Source organism: Sorex araneus, chromosome 7, assembly GCF_027595985.1.
Source record: "Sorex araneus isolate mSorAra2 chromosome 7, mSorAra2.pri, whole genome shotgun sequence".
Classification (NCBI taxonomy): domain Eukaryota; kingdom Metazoa; phylum Chordata; class Mammalia; order Eulipotyphla; family Soricidae; genus Sorex; species Sorex araneus.
This window is the reverse complement of record NC_073308.1, coordinates 8,919,770-8,939,734: the sequence shown is the minus strand read 5'-3', so window position 1 is coordinate 8,939,734 and position 19,965 is coordinate 8,919,770. Positions and strand designations below refer to the sequence as shown.

General features: G+C 44.9%; 2 protein-coding genes across 2 annotated transcripts in view; both read right to left on the bottom strand.

Annotated features, from left to right (window-relative positions):
* LOC129406573 (leucine-rich repeat-containing protein 37A2-like) overlaps positions 1-3,604 on the bottom strand; it is a 49,176-nt gene extending 45,572 nt beyond the window's left edge. The window contains exons 1-2 of the mRNA XM_055144741.1: positions 3,204-3,604; positions 1,443-1,514 (exon numbers count right to left, since the gene is read on the bottom strand). Coding sequence (XP_055000716.1) covers positions 1,443-1,514; positions 3,204-3,334 — 203 coding nt within the window. The 5' untranslated portion in view covers positions 3,335-3,604. The remainder of the gene's footprint in view (positions 1-1,442; positions 1,515-3,203) is intronic.
* Positions 3,605-9,916: 6,312 nt separating this feature from the next.
* On the bottom strand, positions 9,917-19,053 carry LOC129406572 (RAD52 motif-containing protein 1-like). The gene is made up of 5 exons (XM_055144740.1): positions 19,023-19,053; positions 17,415-17,881; positions 16,227-16,346; positions 15,602-15,767; positions 9,917-9,981 (listed from the first exon to the last, which is right to left on the bottom strand). Exons 1-5 carry the CDS (start codon positions 19,051-19,053, stop codon positions 9,917-9,919), a joined length of 849 nt encoding a protein of 282 aa, XP_055000715.1.
* Positions 19,054-19,965: the final 912 nt, after the last annotated feature.

Here is a 19,965-nt window from a genome sequence, read left to right as displayed (position 1 = left end):
AAGTATTTAAATTCAAAAATAACCAGAAAAATTAAAATACAGATGGGATCCCTTTTATTCATTCATCAGACCAGCCCCCGAATGAAGAATGCTCAGAGGTGGATGGGCATGGAGAATCAATGCTTTCATGAACTGTTAAATTAGCACAACTATTTTGAGGTCAATTAAATTTTTATAACTACATATCCTTCAGCCCAGCAAATCTATATCTATTTATCTATTTAACAGACCTATTTGCCCATATTCACAAGACCATGAGCTGCAGTAATTCATGTGAAAAAAAAAAATCAAGGGGGCTGGAGCAATAGCACAGTGGGTAGGGCATTTGCCTTGCACGTGGCCGACCCAGGTTCAATTCCCAGCATCCCATATGGTCCTGAGCACCACCAGGAGTAATTCCTGTGTGTAGAGCCAGGAGTAACCCCTGCGCATTGCCGGGTGTGACCCAAAAAACAAAAACAAAAACAAATTTTAAAAAATCAAAACATCTTTCAATACAATTACTATTAAACAGGAGTTTAAATGGATGGGGTAAACCTTTATGTACCATAAAGGAAAGAAGTCTAAAGCAAAATAAAGTGAAAGTATCAAGTGGCAGATGTTATATTTACAGGGAACAAAACAAATCAGAAGATTAAATTTTGCACTATGAATCATTTTTTAAATTTTAATTAAGAATGTAGTCATGGGGCTGGAGTGATAGAACAGCAGGTAGGGCGTTTGCCTTGCACGCAGCCAATCCAATTTCGAATCCTAGCATCCCATATGCTCCCCCGAGCACCCCCAAGGGTAATTCCTGAGTGCAGAGCCAGGACTAACCCCTGTGCATTGCCAAGTGTGACCCAAGAAGCAAAAAATAAAAAAGAATGTGAACACATATCATGTTTGTTCATCTGTGTGGGCTGTCTCTAAAACATGTACTTCTCTTTTTCTCCTCTCACATCTTTCTAAAGTAAGTTTCAATAAAAACCAGCTGCATCACCAAAATATATACATATATGTATACGTGTGTATAAAATTAACTCTATTAGTTATAGAATGGAAAACAAAGAGACATTTTAAATAAGAGCTTGGTAAACTAAAATTTTTTATTTATTCATTTATTTTTGCTTTTTGGGTCACACCCGGCAATGCACAGGGGTTACTCCTGGATCTGCAATCAAGAATTACCCTTGGCAGTGCTCAGGGGACCATATGGGATGCTGAGATTCAAACCCGGGTTGGTCGCATACAAGGCAAACGCCCTACCCGCTGTGCTATCGCTCCAGCCCAGTAAACAAAAAATTTTTAAAGAAGTAAACTATTATAACTAATGGAGGTTGTTATGGGATGTGAGGGGGAAATTCCTTTTATCAGAGGTATTGATCTTAAAATTGTATACTAAGGAGGATTTTATGGTGCAATTACTTTTTAATATTCATATTTGGAGAGAATATACTCACAGTTTCTCAACCCAAGGGTATGCCTTCCATGTATTTCCATCAATGGAAGAAATAGAGTTTCCTTGGAAATTTCTATGAAGAAACACAGTTCAGAGACTTGAATAGGTAGGAAAAGAATGAACAGAGTAAGTAAAAGAGGAGCTGAAGCGAGAGCACAGCAGAGAGGGCGTTTGCCTTGCACACAGCTGATCCGGGTTCGATTTCCAGCTTCACATATGGTCCTCCGAGCACTGCCAGGAGTAATTCCTGAGGGCAAAGCCAGGAATAACCCCTGAGCATTGCAGGGTGTGACCCAAAAAGCAAAACAAAACAAAACAGAATAAGTAAAAGAATAAAGAAAACACAGAAGACACCAGCTTATTTCCACAGCTATCAGATTCCCATTTTGCCCCACTAGAGACATAATGTGGGGTGACTAGTCAAACAATGAAATATCTGACAACCTAAACTTCCTAATTCCTTGAGTAGCTAAAATAATGCCAATTAATTAGCATGTAAGTCATTTTTCCAAACTCACACCTATTGTAACTCCTACTGCAAATCAATGGAGAAACTTTTAATTTCAAAAGTATAATATACAGGGAAATGAACAAAATTATCAGCAAATAAATATTTAAAAAACATTGCCAGAGAACACCAAAGTTTTAGATCTATACTCTCTATTCGAAGTTCGAGATAGTAGAAATTTCTAGACAGACTAGGGAAATTAGAAAATGAATGGGACTAGTGAGGAGAGATATATTCAATGTACTTCACCAGGAAAAGAACAAATCACAAAGAATTATCTTTAGTGGGGGAAAAAATACACAGGAAAGAAAGTAGAAGAAAACCCAAGATGGTAACAGGAGTTACTGTGCGGTAGTCATACAGCTGGGAGAGTGGGAAAGTGGGATTTTCACACATTATCCTGTTTACTTTACTGACCTATTGTACCAAAGTTTATGAACTTACACATGTATAGATGCATGAAATTGGTAGGGGTGCGGGGGGATGGTGCTGAGGACTTACCCCTGGTACTTAACTTCATAAGTATCAAAATGAACAAGTATCACAGCAATACTAGGAAGTGATAATTTACCATACTCCCCACCTAAAGAAAAGGGAACTGAGTCACAGAGCTAAATGACTTGTCCAAGGTAACAAAGCTAACAAATGACAAACTCAGGCAGTCTGGCTCCAGAAATCATGTCCATAAGCACAAGGTGTGGCACTAGCAAAAAAAGATAAGGAAGACATACTATTGTCTAAAAAAAAAAAAGCTAGGGCAAAAAAGAAAACAAAGGTTAGGGAATTAAATGAAGGAATGAGGGGATGAAGGATAGGTTGAGGGTGAGACAAAAATAGGGAAGGAAAGAGAGTATGGACAATTATAAGAAAAAGACTGGGGAAGAAGAAACAACATTTAAAGAAAAATGAGGATATCTTTTTTTTTTTTTTTTGCTTTTTGGGTCACACCCAGTGATGCTCAGGGGTTACTCCTGGCTTTGCACTCAGGAATTGCTCCTGGCAGTGCTTGGGGGACCATATGGGATGCCGGGGATCAAACCCAGGTCGGCCGAGTGCAAGGCAAATGCCCTACCCGCTGTGCTATCGCTCCAGCCCCAAAGAATGAGGATATCTTTTGACCAACAAAATATGAAAAAAGAGAGAGAATCATTTAACGTGGACATGGGGGATGAGGCAGATACAGGAAGACATTGAAGCAAAGGCTTGCTACGTCAATAGGCAGAATGCAGAGATGAGAGGGAAGGTGATTCTTACAGTATAGTGAAGGTCCTGTTGATGTTGGGCCCTGGCACAGGCACTCTACGGAGTCTCTTCTCTGGACTGAGACCGGTGCAGGAGAGGGTATCCTCTGTGCAGGTACAGAGCTCACATATGTTGAAGGTCATGTGTTCATTCTGTTGCAGTTGCTCAGGGAAATCTACATGTGCCTTTTCGGAAGTAGATCGTCCAGAAGATAGGGCTGAAGAGTGAGTCAGGGAAGCTGTCCTTGATGTTTCTGGTTGTGGCGTTTCGTCCAAAGTTACAGATGTCTGTTCACTCAGATCTGTGTGTTGATGCTGACGCTGTTCTGACAGCAATCCCTCTGTGGGGGTTGTCAGAGTGGTACTTGTTGAAACTGTTACCTCAGCTTTCTTTGGGGCCTTTGAAGACGGAACTCCAGTCTCTTGCATGGTTGGAGCTGTAACTGAACTGCCTTCAGTGACAGGAACGTCCTTGTTTATAGGTGGATATGTGACTTCACTCAAGTTTGAATGAGGACTCAGAGATGGTGTGATAGGTGTCACATCTGAGTGCTCTGTAGCACTGGTACTTGTCAGGGTTGTCGAGGGTTTAGTCTTCACAGTGTGTTCTGAAGGTACAGTTATATATTGATGTGTAGAAGGTTGATTTTGATTAGAAGTCTGACCTGTGGTCTTCTGTGTGGTTGGAGAAGGTACTGTCTTCAAAACCCCCAGACTGGGTAGAGCTGAAATCTTAGTGGCGATTGAATGAGTCCGCACATTCCCTGTTGGTTTTGTCACAGTGTGCTCTGTGGGAGCGCTAGTCTTCTTCAGGGTCGTAGAAGCTTTGCTCTCCCTACTTGGTTCTGCCGTGAGAGTCGTAACCCGGACTGATGATGGATGCTGAGTTGATGCTGAAAGTGGTCCTTCCAAATGCTCTGAAGCCTGAGCCAAAACGATATCTGTTGGTAACTCTGAAAGCTGAGTGAGGGTCTCCTGCACAGGTGAAGAAATTTCCATTTTCTCAGCAGGTTCCTTGTCTGGCGAAAGCTGAGTTAGAGTCTGACCCAAATGTAGAGCTACCATCTCACTCTGGAACATCTGTGTTTCAGAAATGGTTGATGATACAATCTGCCAGCCAGATAATTCCATGTTCTCAGAGAGGCCTGGAAATGAAGCCTGGACCTCCTGGGATGGAGGTTGAGCCTGGGCCTCCTGCTGAACTGAAGGTTTGACCTCATTTATGACCTCTGTAGTTTCAGAAATAGTCACACCCTTAGGATTAGAAGTGACACTGGGCAAGTTGATGTGTGGAGCTTTACTGTGACTTGGAGATGGAATATTTTCTTCAGAATGCGGGAAAGGGTGAGTGACGGATTCCTCAGATGGCTCAGGAGATTGAGCCTGCATCTCCTGCTGGACTGAAGGTTCATCCTCATTACTGATCTCTGTAGATATGGAAAATGTCACACCAATAGGTTTAGCACTGACATATGTCAAATTTAAGCTTGGGGATTCATTGTGACGTGGAGATGTAATAAACTCTTCGGGATGCAGGGGTGGATTAGTGACAGATTCCTCAGATGGCTCAGACGGTTGATCCAGGGCCTCCTGTGGCACTGGAGAAGATTCAACCTCATCACCAACCTCTGAAAAAATGGAAAATGTCACACTCAAAGGCTGAGCAGTGACATGGGGCAAGTTTAAGTGTGAAGTTCCATTCTGACTTGGAGTTGGAAGATTTTCTGCAGGATGAAGAAATGGTTGAGCTTCCAACTCCATAGAAGATTCAGGAGGCTGAGCTAGGGATTCCTGCTGGATAGAAGATTCAGTCACCTCAAGGATCTCTGGAGCTTGAGCCACTGCCTCCTGCTGTATGGCAGAGTCACCCTCAGGGCTCTCTAGAGGCTGAGACTGGGCCACCTCTTGAGCTAGAGAGTGTTCATTCTCTTCACGGTTCTCTCCTGTGTGACTTAGACTTAGGGTTTCTGGCTGGGTTGAAATTTCATCCTTCTTGTTGACTCTTGGAGTTCCAGTAATCTGCAGATAGGCAGGTTTGATGATGACAGTAGAAATATTTGAAAGATGGGCTTCTTTCTGGACTGGAGACAGTTCATTTGGCTGATGATGAAGTAAAGACTGCACTTTCAGACCTGACTCTGAAGACTGAGCTTCCATCTCCTGAGGTACTGAAGACCCCCTTTCTTCAGGAGCCAATGTAGGCTGAACTAGGATTTCTGGCTGGACCGAAGCAGTATCACCCTCTTCAGGGGTACTGGACAGCAAATCTGAGTCTGGAACTAAAGGTTTCGATTCCTCGGGAAATCCTGGAAGTGCAGCTGGGGTCTGTTGTGTGCTTGCTGAAACTTCAGCTTCCAGGGCCTTAAAGGGAAGCTGTTCTAGCTCTTCAGAGGGTTCTGGATGCTGGGACTGGGGTGAAAAGGATTCAGTCTTGTGAGGGATCTGTGGATGTGGCTCTGAATCTCCCAGTACATCCAAGGGTTCATTCCCCTCAGGATAAAAGATATCCATACTGGAATCTAAGTCCTCATCCTGCATCTGTTGTGGTCGATGATGAGGTTTCTTAGATTTTCTGGGAGTTCCAACTGTTAAGTTAAAAGAAATTATATTGTGTTAAAGCCCACTCTTGACCTTTGTAACCTCGCTTTGTTCTGCTTCTGTAACCATGCTTATGACCCTGAACTGTATATAATAATGTACTATGCCTGGGTCCTGTCACATACATCCTGACATCTGACTGTCGGTTGGGCTGGAATTCACGTATGTGCCTAAAAGATAGGGACCCGCTCACAGAAGGAGTTGCTGAGAACAAGGAGCCCAGATAGTGACTCCGGTCCCACGGCCCAGCAGATAGTGAATCCGGCCCAGTAGATAGTGACTCCGGCCCCTGACACATAGCCCAGATAGTGACTCCGGTCCCAGGGCTCTACAGATAGTAACTCCTGACGAAGGGCAAGAAGAATGAAAGAATGTCTCCAGACACACGAATTCCGAGATAGTGGTTCCGGACGAGGCTACGTGACTAACGTGACTGGCCCAGAGGACTTGAGCCCTATAAAAAGACTACCCTAACTAGCACAAACCGCTGCATCCACTTGAGGTGCAGCCCCAGCATGTTGGTTTGAATAAACTTTTTCCTTGCAAGTCTGGCCCGTCTCTGCTTCTTGCGGCTCTGGACCCAACACAACAATTTCAGCAGCATGGTGATGGCCAACTAGACCCTCCCTCCTGTTTTCAGGAGAAATAATGAAGTTTAGTAGTTTTGGAACCTGTCCACCTAGAGGTGGAGCAGGCATTTCAGATGTGTGATCTTCAGGTTGACCTAGAACTATAGTTGGACTTGTACTTGCCCCTCTAAGAGACAAAGCTAGAAGTGGACTCTGATCCTGAGTCCATCATATTATTGGATCAACTGGGAGCCTCTGATGTGTTGCTGGCTTGTCATTCAAACCCTGGTGTGGAAGGGCAAATCGATGGGATGCAGAGGGCAACCCTTTACCTGAGTATTCATGCAGAATGGGGATGAAACCTTTAAACTTCTGCGGCGGTAACAACATCCGGCCAACAGTCGGGGTGAAACGTTGAAAAAACCCGGACTTGACCCGTGGTTGAAGGGCATGAAGCGATTCAGGTGCAGGAGCACGGGAAGGTGAAATCCAGGGCTTGGGGGTGGAGGGGTCGGGGATCAGCGGGACTGGGTGCAGGACCTGCTTCATGATCGGAGCTCCCTGCACAAGCAGCCACATTGGTGGCCACAAGAGTAGACACAGGACATATCGCTGTTGCCAGGACATGACACTCGGATTAACTCGAGAGCCATGGTCCAAGCCACTAGGGCGCGGGCGTCCGGACCCGAGGCCAGCCATTGTGGCAGCCAGGAGATCCGTGGCACCCTTAGGCACTGAGGACCTTAGCAACGGCACACCCTTAGCAACCCCGCGCCCCTCCCCCACAGCCCCTTTATGCTGCCTTTATTGGGGAACCAGCAGGACCCAGAAAGGCACTTGAAAGGCACCAAAGACGTCCAATCAGGTCCTCTTCCCACCTTCTCCGCCCACCCCCAGCCTCCCCTGCCAGCCAAACAGGACTGGGACTGCCAACGACTCTGGGCCTAGCCCTGTGGTGGGGGTGGGGAGGGGAAGGAACAGTGTGTCCCCCATTGGGCACACTGGCGAATTCAACAGTACTAGTCCAGTTGTGGTGGTCTTGGTGTGTCCTCCTCACTACTGAAATCCGAGACACATTCTTCCTCCCCTGGCCCATCCTGCTTCCAAGAAAGCTAGCTGACCTGCAAAAGGAGCACTACTTAGGATGGATGGGGGTTCCCAAATGTTCTCATTTCCTTTAAACTCTCAGTATCTCTGATTAATACTCTCCTAGAGAGGGGATAGCATGGAACCACTGACCCAAAATTTTCTGAAGGAGGGCTCTGGGGCCATAAACAGTTTATTCTGGGAGACCGACCTTAAACAAATGAACAGTCATATACACTCCTTTACACTGACCTGGGGCAAAACCCCCTTTCTTGCATGGAGCTCAACATTAATTCATAGAGAAAAAGTAGCAAGCCCCTTTCTAGAGGGCTGCCTGCCTTTCTAGCACTCTTGGAGAGACCACTGAAGAGCTTAATGTCAGAATGTAACAAGGCTCTCTTGCAAGACTGTGACTAGCACCCATTTAACTTTCTTCACAGTCCTTCTCATGGATTTCAGTTTTCATTATCTCACACTTCTAGAATATACATTCCATGTGAAGGGGCTTCCTCCCAGTGTCTAGTTGAGTAGAGAGCTTTGAATGGAGTTGGTTCCAAGAGAGTCCTCATTTAGGGATGGGTGTTAGTTTTCTGAATTCTTTGGCATTAGTACTAAATGTTTTCTCACATTTCATAATAAGGTGGACGTTTTTGTTTGTTTGGGGGCCACACCTGGAGCTGTTTGAGGTTGCTCCTGGCAGTGCTCCGGAGGCCATGCAGTGGCAGGTATCAAACCCAGGTCTCCCTCACGCACAGTCCATGCTCCAGCCTGAATAACTATGTCTCAGGCTCCTGAGCTAGTCTTGTTAAGATCCAAGTATAGGTGTTTGAAGTTTTCTTGATGTGTTTGTTTTAAACTATTTGAAAAATTATTTTGCACAACTACATCAAGAGTTCAAAAGACTGAGCACATGCTTTGCAGGAGAAAGGTTTGGATTTGCTTCCTACCATCACCTGGTCCTCTGAGCACTTTGACAAGTGATTATAAGGAAGAGAGAGGCCGGGTAATTTCTGATCAGTGCCAAGTGTGAGCCACGCTACCTACTCCACAAATAAAAATTATTTTACAAAGAAAATAACATTTTTAAAAAGAGGAACACAACACCTTTTCTCTCCCTTTCTTTTCCTAACTTTGAAAATACATTTTCTGATTTTGAGCCACATTAATTACATATGTCCAACTCCAAATTTAATCCCAATGGTATGAAACACATTTTCCCGCCTACTCCCACCCCTCTGCACCCAGCCCCTCCTTCCGCCATCACTAGAACACACACAGTTAAATAGTGCATTTATATTTTCTCCTGGAAATTAGCAAATTAATTCCTAATTTGGAATACGGTGCACTTGTTTAAGAGAAATGTTCTTTCATAAAATGTTTCATACAAGATATATATGAGATAATGAGCTCTAGGTATTGTATCTTACTTGAAAAAAATGTAACTTTTCAAATGCTGCAACATAATCACAATTAAGGCCAAAATCCCTAGATCCTGTTTAAGGGGATTTCAAAAAGGTATTTCTCTGACAGAACTCAGAGGGCACTTAAAACTCTCCAAATTTCTTTTATTTTTAAATGTAGGCTAATTTATTTTCTTCTTCTTTTTTTAAATTTTATTTTATTGAATCACCATGTGGAAAATTACAATGCTTTCAGGCTTAAGTCTTAGTCATAAAATGCTGAAACAGCCATCCCTTCACCAGTGCCCATATCCCACCACCAAAGAAAAAAAAAAACACAGTACACCTCCCATCCCACCCACCCCCGCACCCCACCCCGCCTTGTAACTGATAAATTTCACTTAACTTTCTATTTACTTTGGTTACATTCAATATTTCAACACAAACCTCACCATTATTATTAGGAGCACCCCACTAGAGTCAGACCTGTTGTGAAGAGAGATGAGGTCGCGCGGCCGCTACTGCGGTTTTGTATTTCTGTACTTTAACAACTAAGTCCAGGAAGATTTCTTCCGGATATTGAATCATTGCAAGCTTGTAAACCCCATCAGTGGTCGTCATAATATGGCGGTCCCCACGCCCTTCATCCCCGGGAAGGGACAGGCTCGCGAGAGAAATACCTTTCCCCTCCTAGGCGGGCATGGGGTCAAGGCTTAGTTCTCTGGCTGGAGACAGTCTGCAAGGAGCAGCCCATGTTGAAGTTGGTGAAGCTGGGTCTGGATTCATGCTCGTGCAGCTGTGGAGGAGCCGCACGCGCGTGCGGCCCCCGGGGTCACATCTCGGCAGCGGTGGGAAAACTCTCCAAATTTCAAATAAGAGTTTAGAACCAAGGGCCAGGACTTCAGGAAAACTTCAGAAATTCCCTCAAATAAAGTTTTAGAGTTCATTTTTTTCTGGGGATGGTAGAATTGACTGCATATGCTAAAAATTTCCAAGGTCGGCTCATTATTTTGAATTATAGCCATATTCTGTATGTTATCCTTGTGTTTTTCTCTTCACATACTTGAATTAAATCATGTAGTTCTGGCATCAGTCAGCTCCTCAAAAGGCCTATATTCCACAGGTATTTTACCACTTTCTGAAATAAAGTTAACAAGGATAAATTCAAAATTACTGTCTAAATTGGGTAGGACATTTGCCTCGCACGAGGCCAACCCGGGTTCGACCCCCAGCATCCCATATGGTCCCCTGAACACCGCCAGGGGTAATTCCTGAGTGCAGAGCCAGGAGTAACCCCTGTGCATCGCCAGGTGTGACCCAAAAAGCAAAAAAGAAAAATTACTGTCTAAAATGTTATTTCTATAAAGGCAGTATACAACGATACTGGTGTGTACTCCCGTTATACATCCAATAATTTTATTTTTAAGGCATAAAATAAGAGCATTTTCCTTTTCAATGCAGAAATTAAGTTTGGTTCTTTTTGTTTCTCTGTTTTGAAGTCAGACTCGATGGTGCTCAGGGATTATACCCACTTCGTACTTGGGAGTCACTCCTAGTAATGCCATGCTGAGCTGGAACTGAAACTATGCTTCCTGCATGCCAAGAATGTGCCCAGTCTGCTGAGCTATCTGTCCAACCCACTGCTTCTTTTGTTTCTTTATATTTTGGGTGTGGGGATCATATCTTCTGGTACTCAGGGGCTATTGCTGGCTCTGTGCTCCCTGGTGGTGCTAGAGGGGACCATATGCCATGGCAGGGATGTGCAAGGCAGGTGCCTTGGCTCCAGTACCATCTTCTTAAGCCCCCATTGGTTCTTAAATGTTCCTATAGTTGACAGAAATTCTACCAACTGACCAAAGAAGTCACTTTTCCTAGAAGAATTACCCAGACTGGAAGGCTGAAGTCAACTCCGGGTCTACTCGTGTAAGTAAATAAGGTCTCTGACAGCTTAAAATTTCTGTCTCTAAGACTGCAGGGCTATAGAGCAAGGAGAGCAATTCTGTTTGTGGATTCTCTACTGATTCTTCAGTTTCCTTCTGGCACAGCCGGCAATATTCATAGCACTATTAAATTTCATAAGAGGAAAAAATTTTAAAATCTTAAATAGTATGACCATTATTTGTTTTTATTTGGGATCACACTCAGCAGTGTTTAGCGTCTTCTCCCGAGCTGGGTACTTGGGGGTGCTCCTGGATACCCATGTGTTGCCAGGAATCCAACCTTGGCCTTCCACATGCACAGCATGTGCACTACGTCTCTCAGCTGTTTCCTGGCCCCAGCAGAATCACAGTGAAGATTCACAATACATAGTTGTTTGTTGTATAAAATCACAACCACTTAATATGTCAGTGCTGAAAACCAACCCTGAACTGATGCCAGTTGAGTTTCCTGTTCAGTAGGAAAACAGTAGCAATAATTAGAATATTTTGTCTGTTACTAAATTCTAGGTAAGTTTTTTAAATATTATTTATTAATTTTTATTATTTGATGTCTTTATTTTCTTGTTTTTAATGAATCACTGTGAGGTACAACAGTTACAGACGAACAAACTTTCATGCTTACATTTCAGTCATAGAATGACTGAGTACCCATTCCTCCACCAGTGCCCATCCTCCACTGCCAATGTTCCCAGTATCTCTCCATGACACCCCTCCTCCCACTCTGTGGTAGGTACATTCCCTTTTACTCTCTTCCTTTGGGTGTTGTGGTTAGCAATATAGGCATTAAGTGGCCATCATGTTTGGTCTGTAGTCTCCAGCACACATCTCCCATCCCAAATGGGCCCTCCAAGCATTCTTGACTTGGTGGTCCCTTCTCTATCTGAGCTGTCCCACATGCACCAGCATGTGAGGCTAGCATCCAAGCTGTGAGCAATCCTCCTGGTCTCATTCTCTACTATCCTTGGGTGCTAGTCTCCCACTGTTACTTTATATTCCACAAATGTAAGCGTTAAGTATTTACTTTTACAATATTGCCCATAAGGTCAGCTAAATTAAAAGTATATTTTTTCAGAAAACTGTAGCTTAGAAATACCTTCGCATATCTGTTTAGAAGACCTACAGTTACATTTAAAAACTGAGACAGAGGGGCCAGAGTAATATTACAGTGGATAGTACATTTGCCCTGCATGAAGCCAACCCAGGATGAGTCCCGGAATCCCATGTGGTTCCCCAAGTCCTGCTAGCAGTGGTCCCTGAACACAGAGCCAGGAGTCAGCCCTAAGCATCAGCAGGTGTGGCCCAAAACCCAGAAAAGTAAGGAGCACTGGAGTACTGTCATCCCGTTGTTCATCGATTTGCTTGAGCAGGCACCAGTAACATCTCCATTGTGAGATTTGTTGTTACTGTTTTTGGCATATCGAATATGCCACGGGTAGCTTGCCAGGCTCTGCTGTGCGGGCAGGATACTCTCAGTAGCTCACTGGGCTCTCCGAGAGGGACAGTGGAATCGAACCTGGGTCGGCCTCATGCAAGGGAAACACCCTACCCGCTGTGCTATTGCTCCAGTCCAAAGGCAGAAAAATGAACAGAGCTAGTACTTAAACAGGAGTCTGAAGTTTATAACCACTATACTATTCTGTTTTATTGACTAGCAATTGAGAAAGAAGAATTGGATCAAACACTCTACAATCTAAACTATTCTATATTTATACATTGGGGGTAATATTTACTGTAATTATTTTTCACAGGTTCCACAAAGAACAAATTTGAGACTTCTGAAAAGCATCTAGTGAATAAAAGAATAGGAAGTACTACTATTTCCATTATTTTCAATATAGGGCTGGAGCAATAGCAAAGCAGGTAGGGCATTTGCCTTGCACACGGCCAACCCGTGTTCGATTATTCCTTCCCTCTCAGAGAGCCTGGCAAGCTACCGAGAGTATCTGAACCACACGGCAGAGCCTGGCAAGCTAACCATGGCACATTCAATATGCCAAAAACAGTAACAACAAATCTCAAAATGGAGATGTTACTGGTGCGTGCTCCAGCAAATCGATGAACAATGGGATGACAGTGCCACAGTGCATTTTCAATAAAATTGACTTCTCAAATTCAATTTATTTGCTCTTCAAATAAGAAAACTGCAGTACTTCAAGGACAACTGAGAAAAGTCTTACCTAAAACCACAATGAGCAGTTTCTGAAATGCATCTGACACAGCCTTTTGAATAGCAAACTTCTGAGTCATAATTATGATCCTAAATCCAACCCAAACAAATAGATTTACAATGCCAATCTGTATTAACTGACTTAAATGAAGTCTAAAAAGAGAACTGGAGATGAAGCAATACTATAGCAGGTATGGACTCTGCCTTGTATGCAGTGGATCCATGTTCGATCCCCGAAATCACATTTGGTTTCCCCTGCACTGCCAAAAGTAATTTCTGAGTGCAGAGCCAGGACTGCCAAAAGTAATTTCTGAGTTTGGAGCCAGGAGTAACCCCTGAGCATTGCTGGGTGTGACACAAAACGTTTTTAAAAATTAAAAATAAATAAATCACTGTATCACTGTATCACTCTCATCCCTTTGCTCATTGATTTGCTCCAGCGGGCACCAGTAATGTCTCCATTTTGAGACTTGTTACAGTTTTTGGCATATTGAATACACCACTGGTAGCTTGCCAGGCTCTGCTGTGCAGGAAATAAATAAATAAATGAATAAATGAATAAATAAGTAAATAGATAGATAGATAAAGAAAGAAAGAAAGAAAGAAAGAAAGAAAGAAAGAAAGAAAGAAAGAAAGAAAGAAAGAAAGAAAGAAAGAAAGAAAAAGAGAACTACATCATGATCTTAGTGAGTAAGGGAAGGCACCACACAATGTTAGGGTCGAGCAGATCTCTGCCAGGGGGAGGGGGGAGGCGTGAAGGAACAAAACCGAAACTGCTCTTTCTGCAACAGCAAGGGGATTTATTCAGGCCAGCACGCTGGGGCTCTCCCTCCGCTTTCACTCCTACGCAGAGGAGGGTTAGAGAGAGAGAAAGAGAGCCCCGTATACAGAGTTCAGACTCTTTTTATACACCTTAGTAAATAAGATTACTTTGATCATTATTCTCATTTTTCCCATTTTTCCAAGGTAACTTTGATCAACATCTTCATTTTTCCCAGGTCGCTTAGATCAACATCCTCATTTTTTGGGATCAAGGGGGGTCATCAGTGACATTCTGCTTTGCTAGAGAAAATTTCGCCATATGTCCGTGCCTTTCCTGGACATTACCAGGCGTCTGGGCAGTTTCATTTCCTGAAACAGGTCCTTGTTTTGTGTAGCTTAGGTCATACTGCAAGGTATTATTTTACAGAGAGTGATCAAGTAAGTTAGCAAGTTACAGAAGGCAATTTAGCAAGTTACAGAAAGCAATCAAGCAAGTTAGCAAAACATTAACCCTATCCTTTGCTGCTACATGGCCCATACCGCTCAACAAGGCTATGTCTCAAAGGCTCTGTGGTAGGTATATTCTGTCAGGGCTATTACCATACATTTTTGCTGTCTGATGTATTCTGTACATTCCTGAATAAGTGAACTAGATGGGAGAAATCAGTCAAGATCATGGCACAGAGCTCACACTGATTATGTATTTCAAATAGGCAAAGTAAAGCTAGACACCTACAGATTACACTACTATAAACTAGGAAGTTGACATACCTCGCATCACTAATATTCCGAGAGCAGTACACCACAGTTGATGGGGTTTGAAGTAGGAGGCAACCAATCTCAGAGGGAAATACATTTTTACAGAGGGAAATACATTTTACATTTTACACAAGGCTCAACCTTTAACAACATATCAATAATCTCTTATTGTAGGGCTTAATGGTCCCTGAGGGAAATACAGCAATCTTCACATACTTTCCTCTAAGGAAACTTTTTTGGAGCATATTCAACAGTTGATTCAGAGCAAACAATACAAAATAAATTCTTTCTTTCTGCTTTGGGGCTGGAGTTCGAGATCGGGATGGAAACACCCAAAATATGGTGGTAGGAAGGTGTAATGGTGGTGGGATTGGTGTTTGAATATTAAATGTAATCAAATATTGTGAATTACTCTATAAAATTAAACAAACAAAAAAAACCACAGGAGATTGAGAAAGGGTTGGTAGTGGCATAGATGAGCTGGTCTCTCCCTAAGATTCACCTACCAGAGGCTGTTCCAGTTCTTTCACTAACAGCCCTGCCTTTGACTGAATACCCTAAGCCTACGTGCCACAGATTCTGGGGGAAAAACATTTATATTAGTTTATTTCATTATCTAGATGAAGAATTTGCTGGGATAACAGAAGATTACACATGATCTATACTTGAAAGATACTTTGGAACAAAGAAGATTATTACTCCAAATAGGAGAAACACTGTTCCCATCTCCATACCCCTAAGCTTCTTGGTAGGAAGACAGCTCTAAAATTGTGAAGTTCAAGGTTCTGTCAGAGTGACAGAACAGCAGGTAGGGCACTTGCCAACCCAGGCTTGATCTCCAGCATCCCACAGAGTCCTCTGAGCACCTCCAGGAGTGATTTCGAGTGCTGAGCAAGGAGTATCATCAGGTGTCCCTAGCACCTCCCCTCCCAAAAAAAAAACAATGGTTCTGTGGTTACTACCTAAGATTTGAACAAGTATTGTTAAAAACATCTGCCCAAGGCTTTAGCAACTTAGCAAGGAAAGGGGTGTTTCTGATGTCTGAAAATATGATGAGAGAGAGAGAGACAGAGAGAGAGAGAGAGAGAATGAATTCTTTCCCACACCCCCATTCCAGTCCCCACAGAGACCTTCCAGTTTATCCAAAATTTCCTTGGCTATGCCAACTCCAGGGCTCTTGCAATCAAAGGGTGACAATACCACCTCTAAAGCACAGAAGATCTTTATGCTTTGCTTCTGAAGTGGTGCCACAATATCTTCATTTTCCCTTTCTTCGAGGTCAGAAAGATCCTGAAGCTGGATTTTAGATTGAAGGTCCTTCTGGACATCTCAATGTAGACTTTAAAATGTTTAATTAGAAATAAAAATGAAACTCCAGCAATCCAGGCTAACACTTGAAGTAACCTGTGACTTCAACATTAAGCAAAACTTTCCATGAACTTTCCATGAACTATTTCCATGAACTTTCCATGAACTTTCCATGAACTACACCAACCATGCACATGCAGAGCACACAAGTGCTCTATGAATATGGACAACACCGTCAATTCACTGAGATCTTTACTGATTCTGGGGTGTGACCGAGGCTCAGACACTTTCACTTAGACAACTCTCATCTGCCAGGTCTGTCGGTCCACAGGGCCTGCTGGGGTCACAACCCACAGTGCTGTGGAGTCGTGCAGTACTCAGGACAAAAGCCAGGGCCTTGAACACGGTGGGCACAGGCTCTGCACTTGAACTCTCTCCACTTCCTACCCTGACAATCCTTTCAGACCATCCATTGAAACCAAAATAGTAGCTTGCCAGTTCCTGGCATTGGGAGCTGTTTAGGGCAAGGGCACGATGTTGAACTGCTTTATGTCTGCTGAGACGAATCTAAAGACATAAGAGACATACTCGAGGATTGGAACGAATTGCCACAGAGATCTAATTCAGCCGACCCAAGACTTCTCAATACAAGTTTCATAAGATGGCTGTGAAGAGCAAATTGTACAAACTTTGGTGGTTGCTCTTGTTTCAGACCCATACTCAGCAACAATCAGTTACTCGGAGCTCTGTGCTCTGGGATCATTCCAGGTGGTGGTTGGGGCAATCATATGTGCTCCTGAGTATAGGTATGTATAGGGCATAGAGCAGGGACTGAAGCAGGCGTTGAGCCTGCAGAGGAGCAGCAGAGTCTATGGTCACCACGGAGGGGTGTTCTCATGTCCGATGGAGGAGCAGGCAAGGAGGAAAGGATGGGGAGTGAGAATGACCAGCAAGATGATGTGTGAGAAGCCAGTTCAGGGAGCCAATCAGAGAAGGCTTAGAATTATCAAATGAAAGTTTTGTAAAAGAATAATCCTCATTCATATATTCAGAGGCATGGGAAGTGGTGGGGGGCGTGCACGGGAAAACAGCAGAGAGGGGGACCCCTAGGTTCTTATCCCCATCCCCTCCACACCCAACTCTATTCCACCAAAAGCGAAACGAACCACAGAAGAATGGAAATGGGTCAGACAAAAGAATGGGACCAAAATGAGGCCCAAGCGAGACGGAATTCGGGAGCTGGAGACTGTGGGGCGGGGTGCACTCAAAGGGAAGAAAGTTTACAGTGGGAAACTGGGGGTGGGCATCGGGAACGGCTGGCTTAAGACAGAGGGATGACGCTGGCCGGGAGTCCCTCCAGCCAAAAGGACTGCCAAGCGCACACAGCGGACCCCATCAAAGCCCAGAGGAGGCTGGGAACTGGCTCTGACCCTGTCAGCGAGTCTCTTCCTGCAACCAGCCTGGGCGTTTCTGCAGCAGCAGCCTTGGGGGACTGGCTGCGTGCTACCCGGATTCTGGGGGACACTCTGCAAGGCAGCGGGAGGCTGGTGGGTGGGGGCGGCTAGCTGCCAGTGTAAGGTGCCCCCGCCCAGCACTGCTTCCCACGGGGCCGGCCCCCGCCGAGTGCGGACCCACCTTCAGCGGAGAGGACTGGAAGAGCGGCTGCCGGCCGCAGGCCCCTTGGGCTGAGTGAGCGGCGCGCGCAGAATAAAACTTGACCATGGCGTAGGAACCCTGCGGGGCGGCCGCAGCGTTGGCGAAGACGCGCACCGCGTACAGGAGGCCAAAGCGGGAGAAGGCTGCGGACAGAGAACGATGCGGGGCCGCCGCGGTCACCCACCGCACAGTCCGTGGCCGAGGCCCACCCTCCCCGCACACGCCCCGGCCCCGCGCGGGGAGCCACTTCCCCAGCACGCTGCACTCTGCAAGCCCGGGCTGCAGCAGCGTCGCAGGGGCACGGGCCCCGGGGTGCAGCAGGAGAAAGTGTCGCGGCGAGCTGACAGCCACGGTTCCCTTGGCACAGGACAGGGTGCGGGGCCACGGTGGGAAGTCAGGGCTCGGGGCGCCTTTCCCGGAACACCCCGTCCTGCCCTCCGACCTGGCTCACATGCAAGGCTTTGACCTTGGGGTCAGGGCTCAGCTCCCACACCAACAGGGTTTTGTCACTCTCGCTGGGAACCATGAAAGGTACCACCTCAGCCCTCCTCAGCTTCACTGCATCTGCGCAACCCAGTCCAAAGGTAAGAATAGCGTTCGGTGCACCCCCAGTCTAGAAAGTGAGTGGGAGAACAGGATTTTTAGTGTGCTGGGGATTGGAATCCTAACAGCATTCCCCCACTAAGATGGGGCAGATTCTGGGCCTTCCCAACATCTTTCATATTTTCTCGAGCCAGACTGAACAGGGCAGGCCATTTATGGATTTGATTCCATTTTTCTCCTGCAGAACAGGAGACCCAGAACTCTGCATTTCCAGAGACCAACTCCGGTCCTGCTTTAAAGTAGTTTATAAGGTTAACCCGTGGTTCCCAGATGAAGGAACTCTAGAAACCAAGACTTGGAAAAAAGTTAAGAATAATGCCTATAAGGCATCTAAGGAAGGGACTAAGATCCCCGTGGAATTCTGGATTACATGGGAGATTGTTAATTCTATTCTCCTGTTTTTGAAAAGTACAATTGATGTGGAGGAGAATATTATAAATAACACGACCTCAGTTCCTTCCACACCTAAGTCTCAAAAGGGTTTTCATAGTAAAAATATTTCTGAGGCTGGTGAATATAGCTCTACTTCCAGTGCATCAGATGAAAGTGATGCGAGTTATGAGTCTGCCACCACTTACTCAGATTCTGAGTCCGAGAGGGACTCCAGACCGCTTGGGACATGCTCCCAATCGCCCAGTCCAGGCAGAGCAGAAGCAGCATCCATCTTATCGCAGGTTAAGGATGGATTCTCTCAGTCGTTTCAAAAAGGCCTGTGTCTCATATGGGCCTACATCTTCGTACTGTAGGGAGTATCTTACAGGCTGCAGCAAAAAAGGCCTACTGGGTATCTCAAGATTTTCATGTGGTTGCTAAGACTTGCTAAAGCTCTTCTCAGTACTTGGAGTGGAGAATGTGTCTCAGTGATGAGGCCAAGGCAAAGCTTCAAGGCCTAGGCCATGCTGGACAAAACTTTTCAGGAATTAAGTTGATTTATGAGATGTTAATTGGTGAAAGGAAATGGCGTGACCCAGAAAGGCAAGTCACCTTGCTGTGTGCTGTTTTTCTTCATGTCCATGATGCAGCCCTGCATGCGTGGGAGAAGGTTGATGTAGATGCAGAAATTTTTTTTTTTTTTGCTTTTTGGGTCCCATCCAGCAATGCTCAGGGGTCATTCCTGGCTCTGCACTCGGGAATTACCCCTAGCCGTGCTCAGGGGACCATATGGGATGCTGGGAATCGAACCCGGGTCAGCCGCATGCAAGGCAAACGCCCTGCCATCTGTGCTATCACTCCAGCCCCAGATGCAGAATTTAAGGGAGGTTTTACAAAGATTTTCCAGAGAGCCTCAGAACCTTATGCAGATTTCATAGGAAGGTTGATGAAAGCCATTGAAATGTAGGTTAAGGACAAGGAAACTCAGGAGCTGTTGACTAAACTATAGGCCTTTGAAAATGCTAATGAGAACCGCCAGGCCTTTCTGTGCCCTATTAAGGAGAAGGAAGACATAATGGGGTACTTGAAAGCATGCTGGAATGTTGGTTCTGTTAAACATATGGTGCAGGTCTATGCCTTACAGAGACAAGCTCAGAAAAGATGTTTTAATTGTGGAAAACCAGGCCACTTTTGTAAAGATTGTTCTACTGTGAGAGCACATCCTGGGCCCTGTCCCCGGTGTAAGAGGGGAAATCATTGGGCCAGAGATTGTCGCTTTAATTTTGATGCAGTGGGTGACCCCAACTCGGGACACCTGCAAGGGGGCCAGAGTCAGGCCCCACAAAATCTGGGGATGTTCTCAGTTTCAGCCCCTCTTCCCAGTGTGGAGCTTCAGAGCTCCAATCAGTATAATCGCTGAAGCCAGTGATGGCAGGAAGGCCTTGGATATTTCCTGCCCAGATACAGTTACTACAACTCCTTTTCAATAAGCCCACAACCTCTGCATCTTCAGTGGACATATGGAATGTTAAATCAAATACAAAAAGGAGGTATT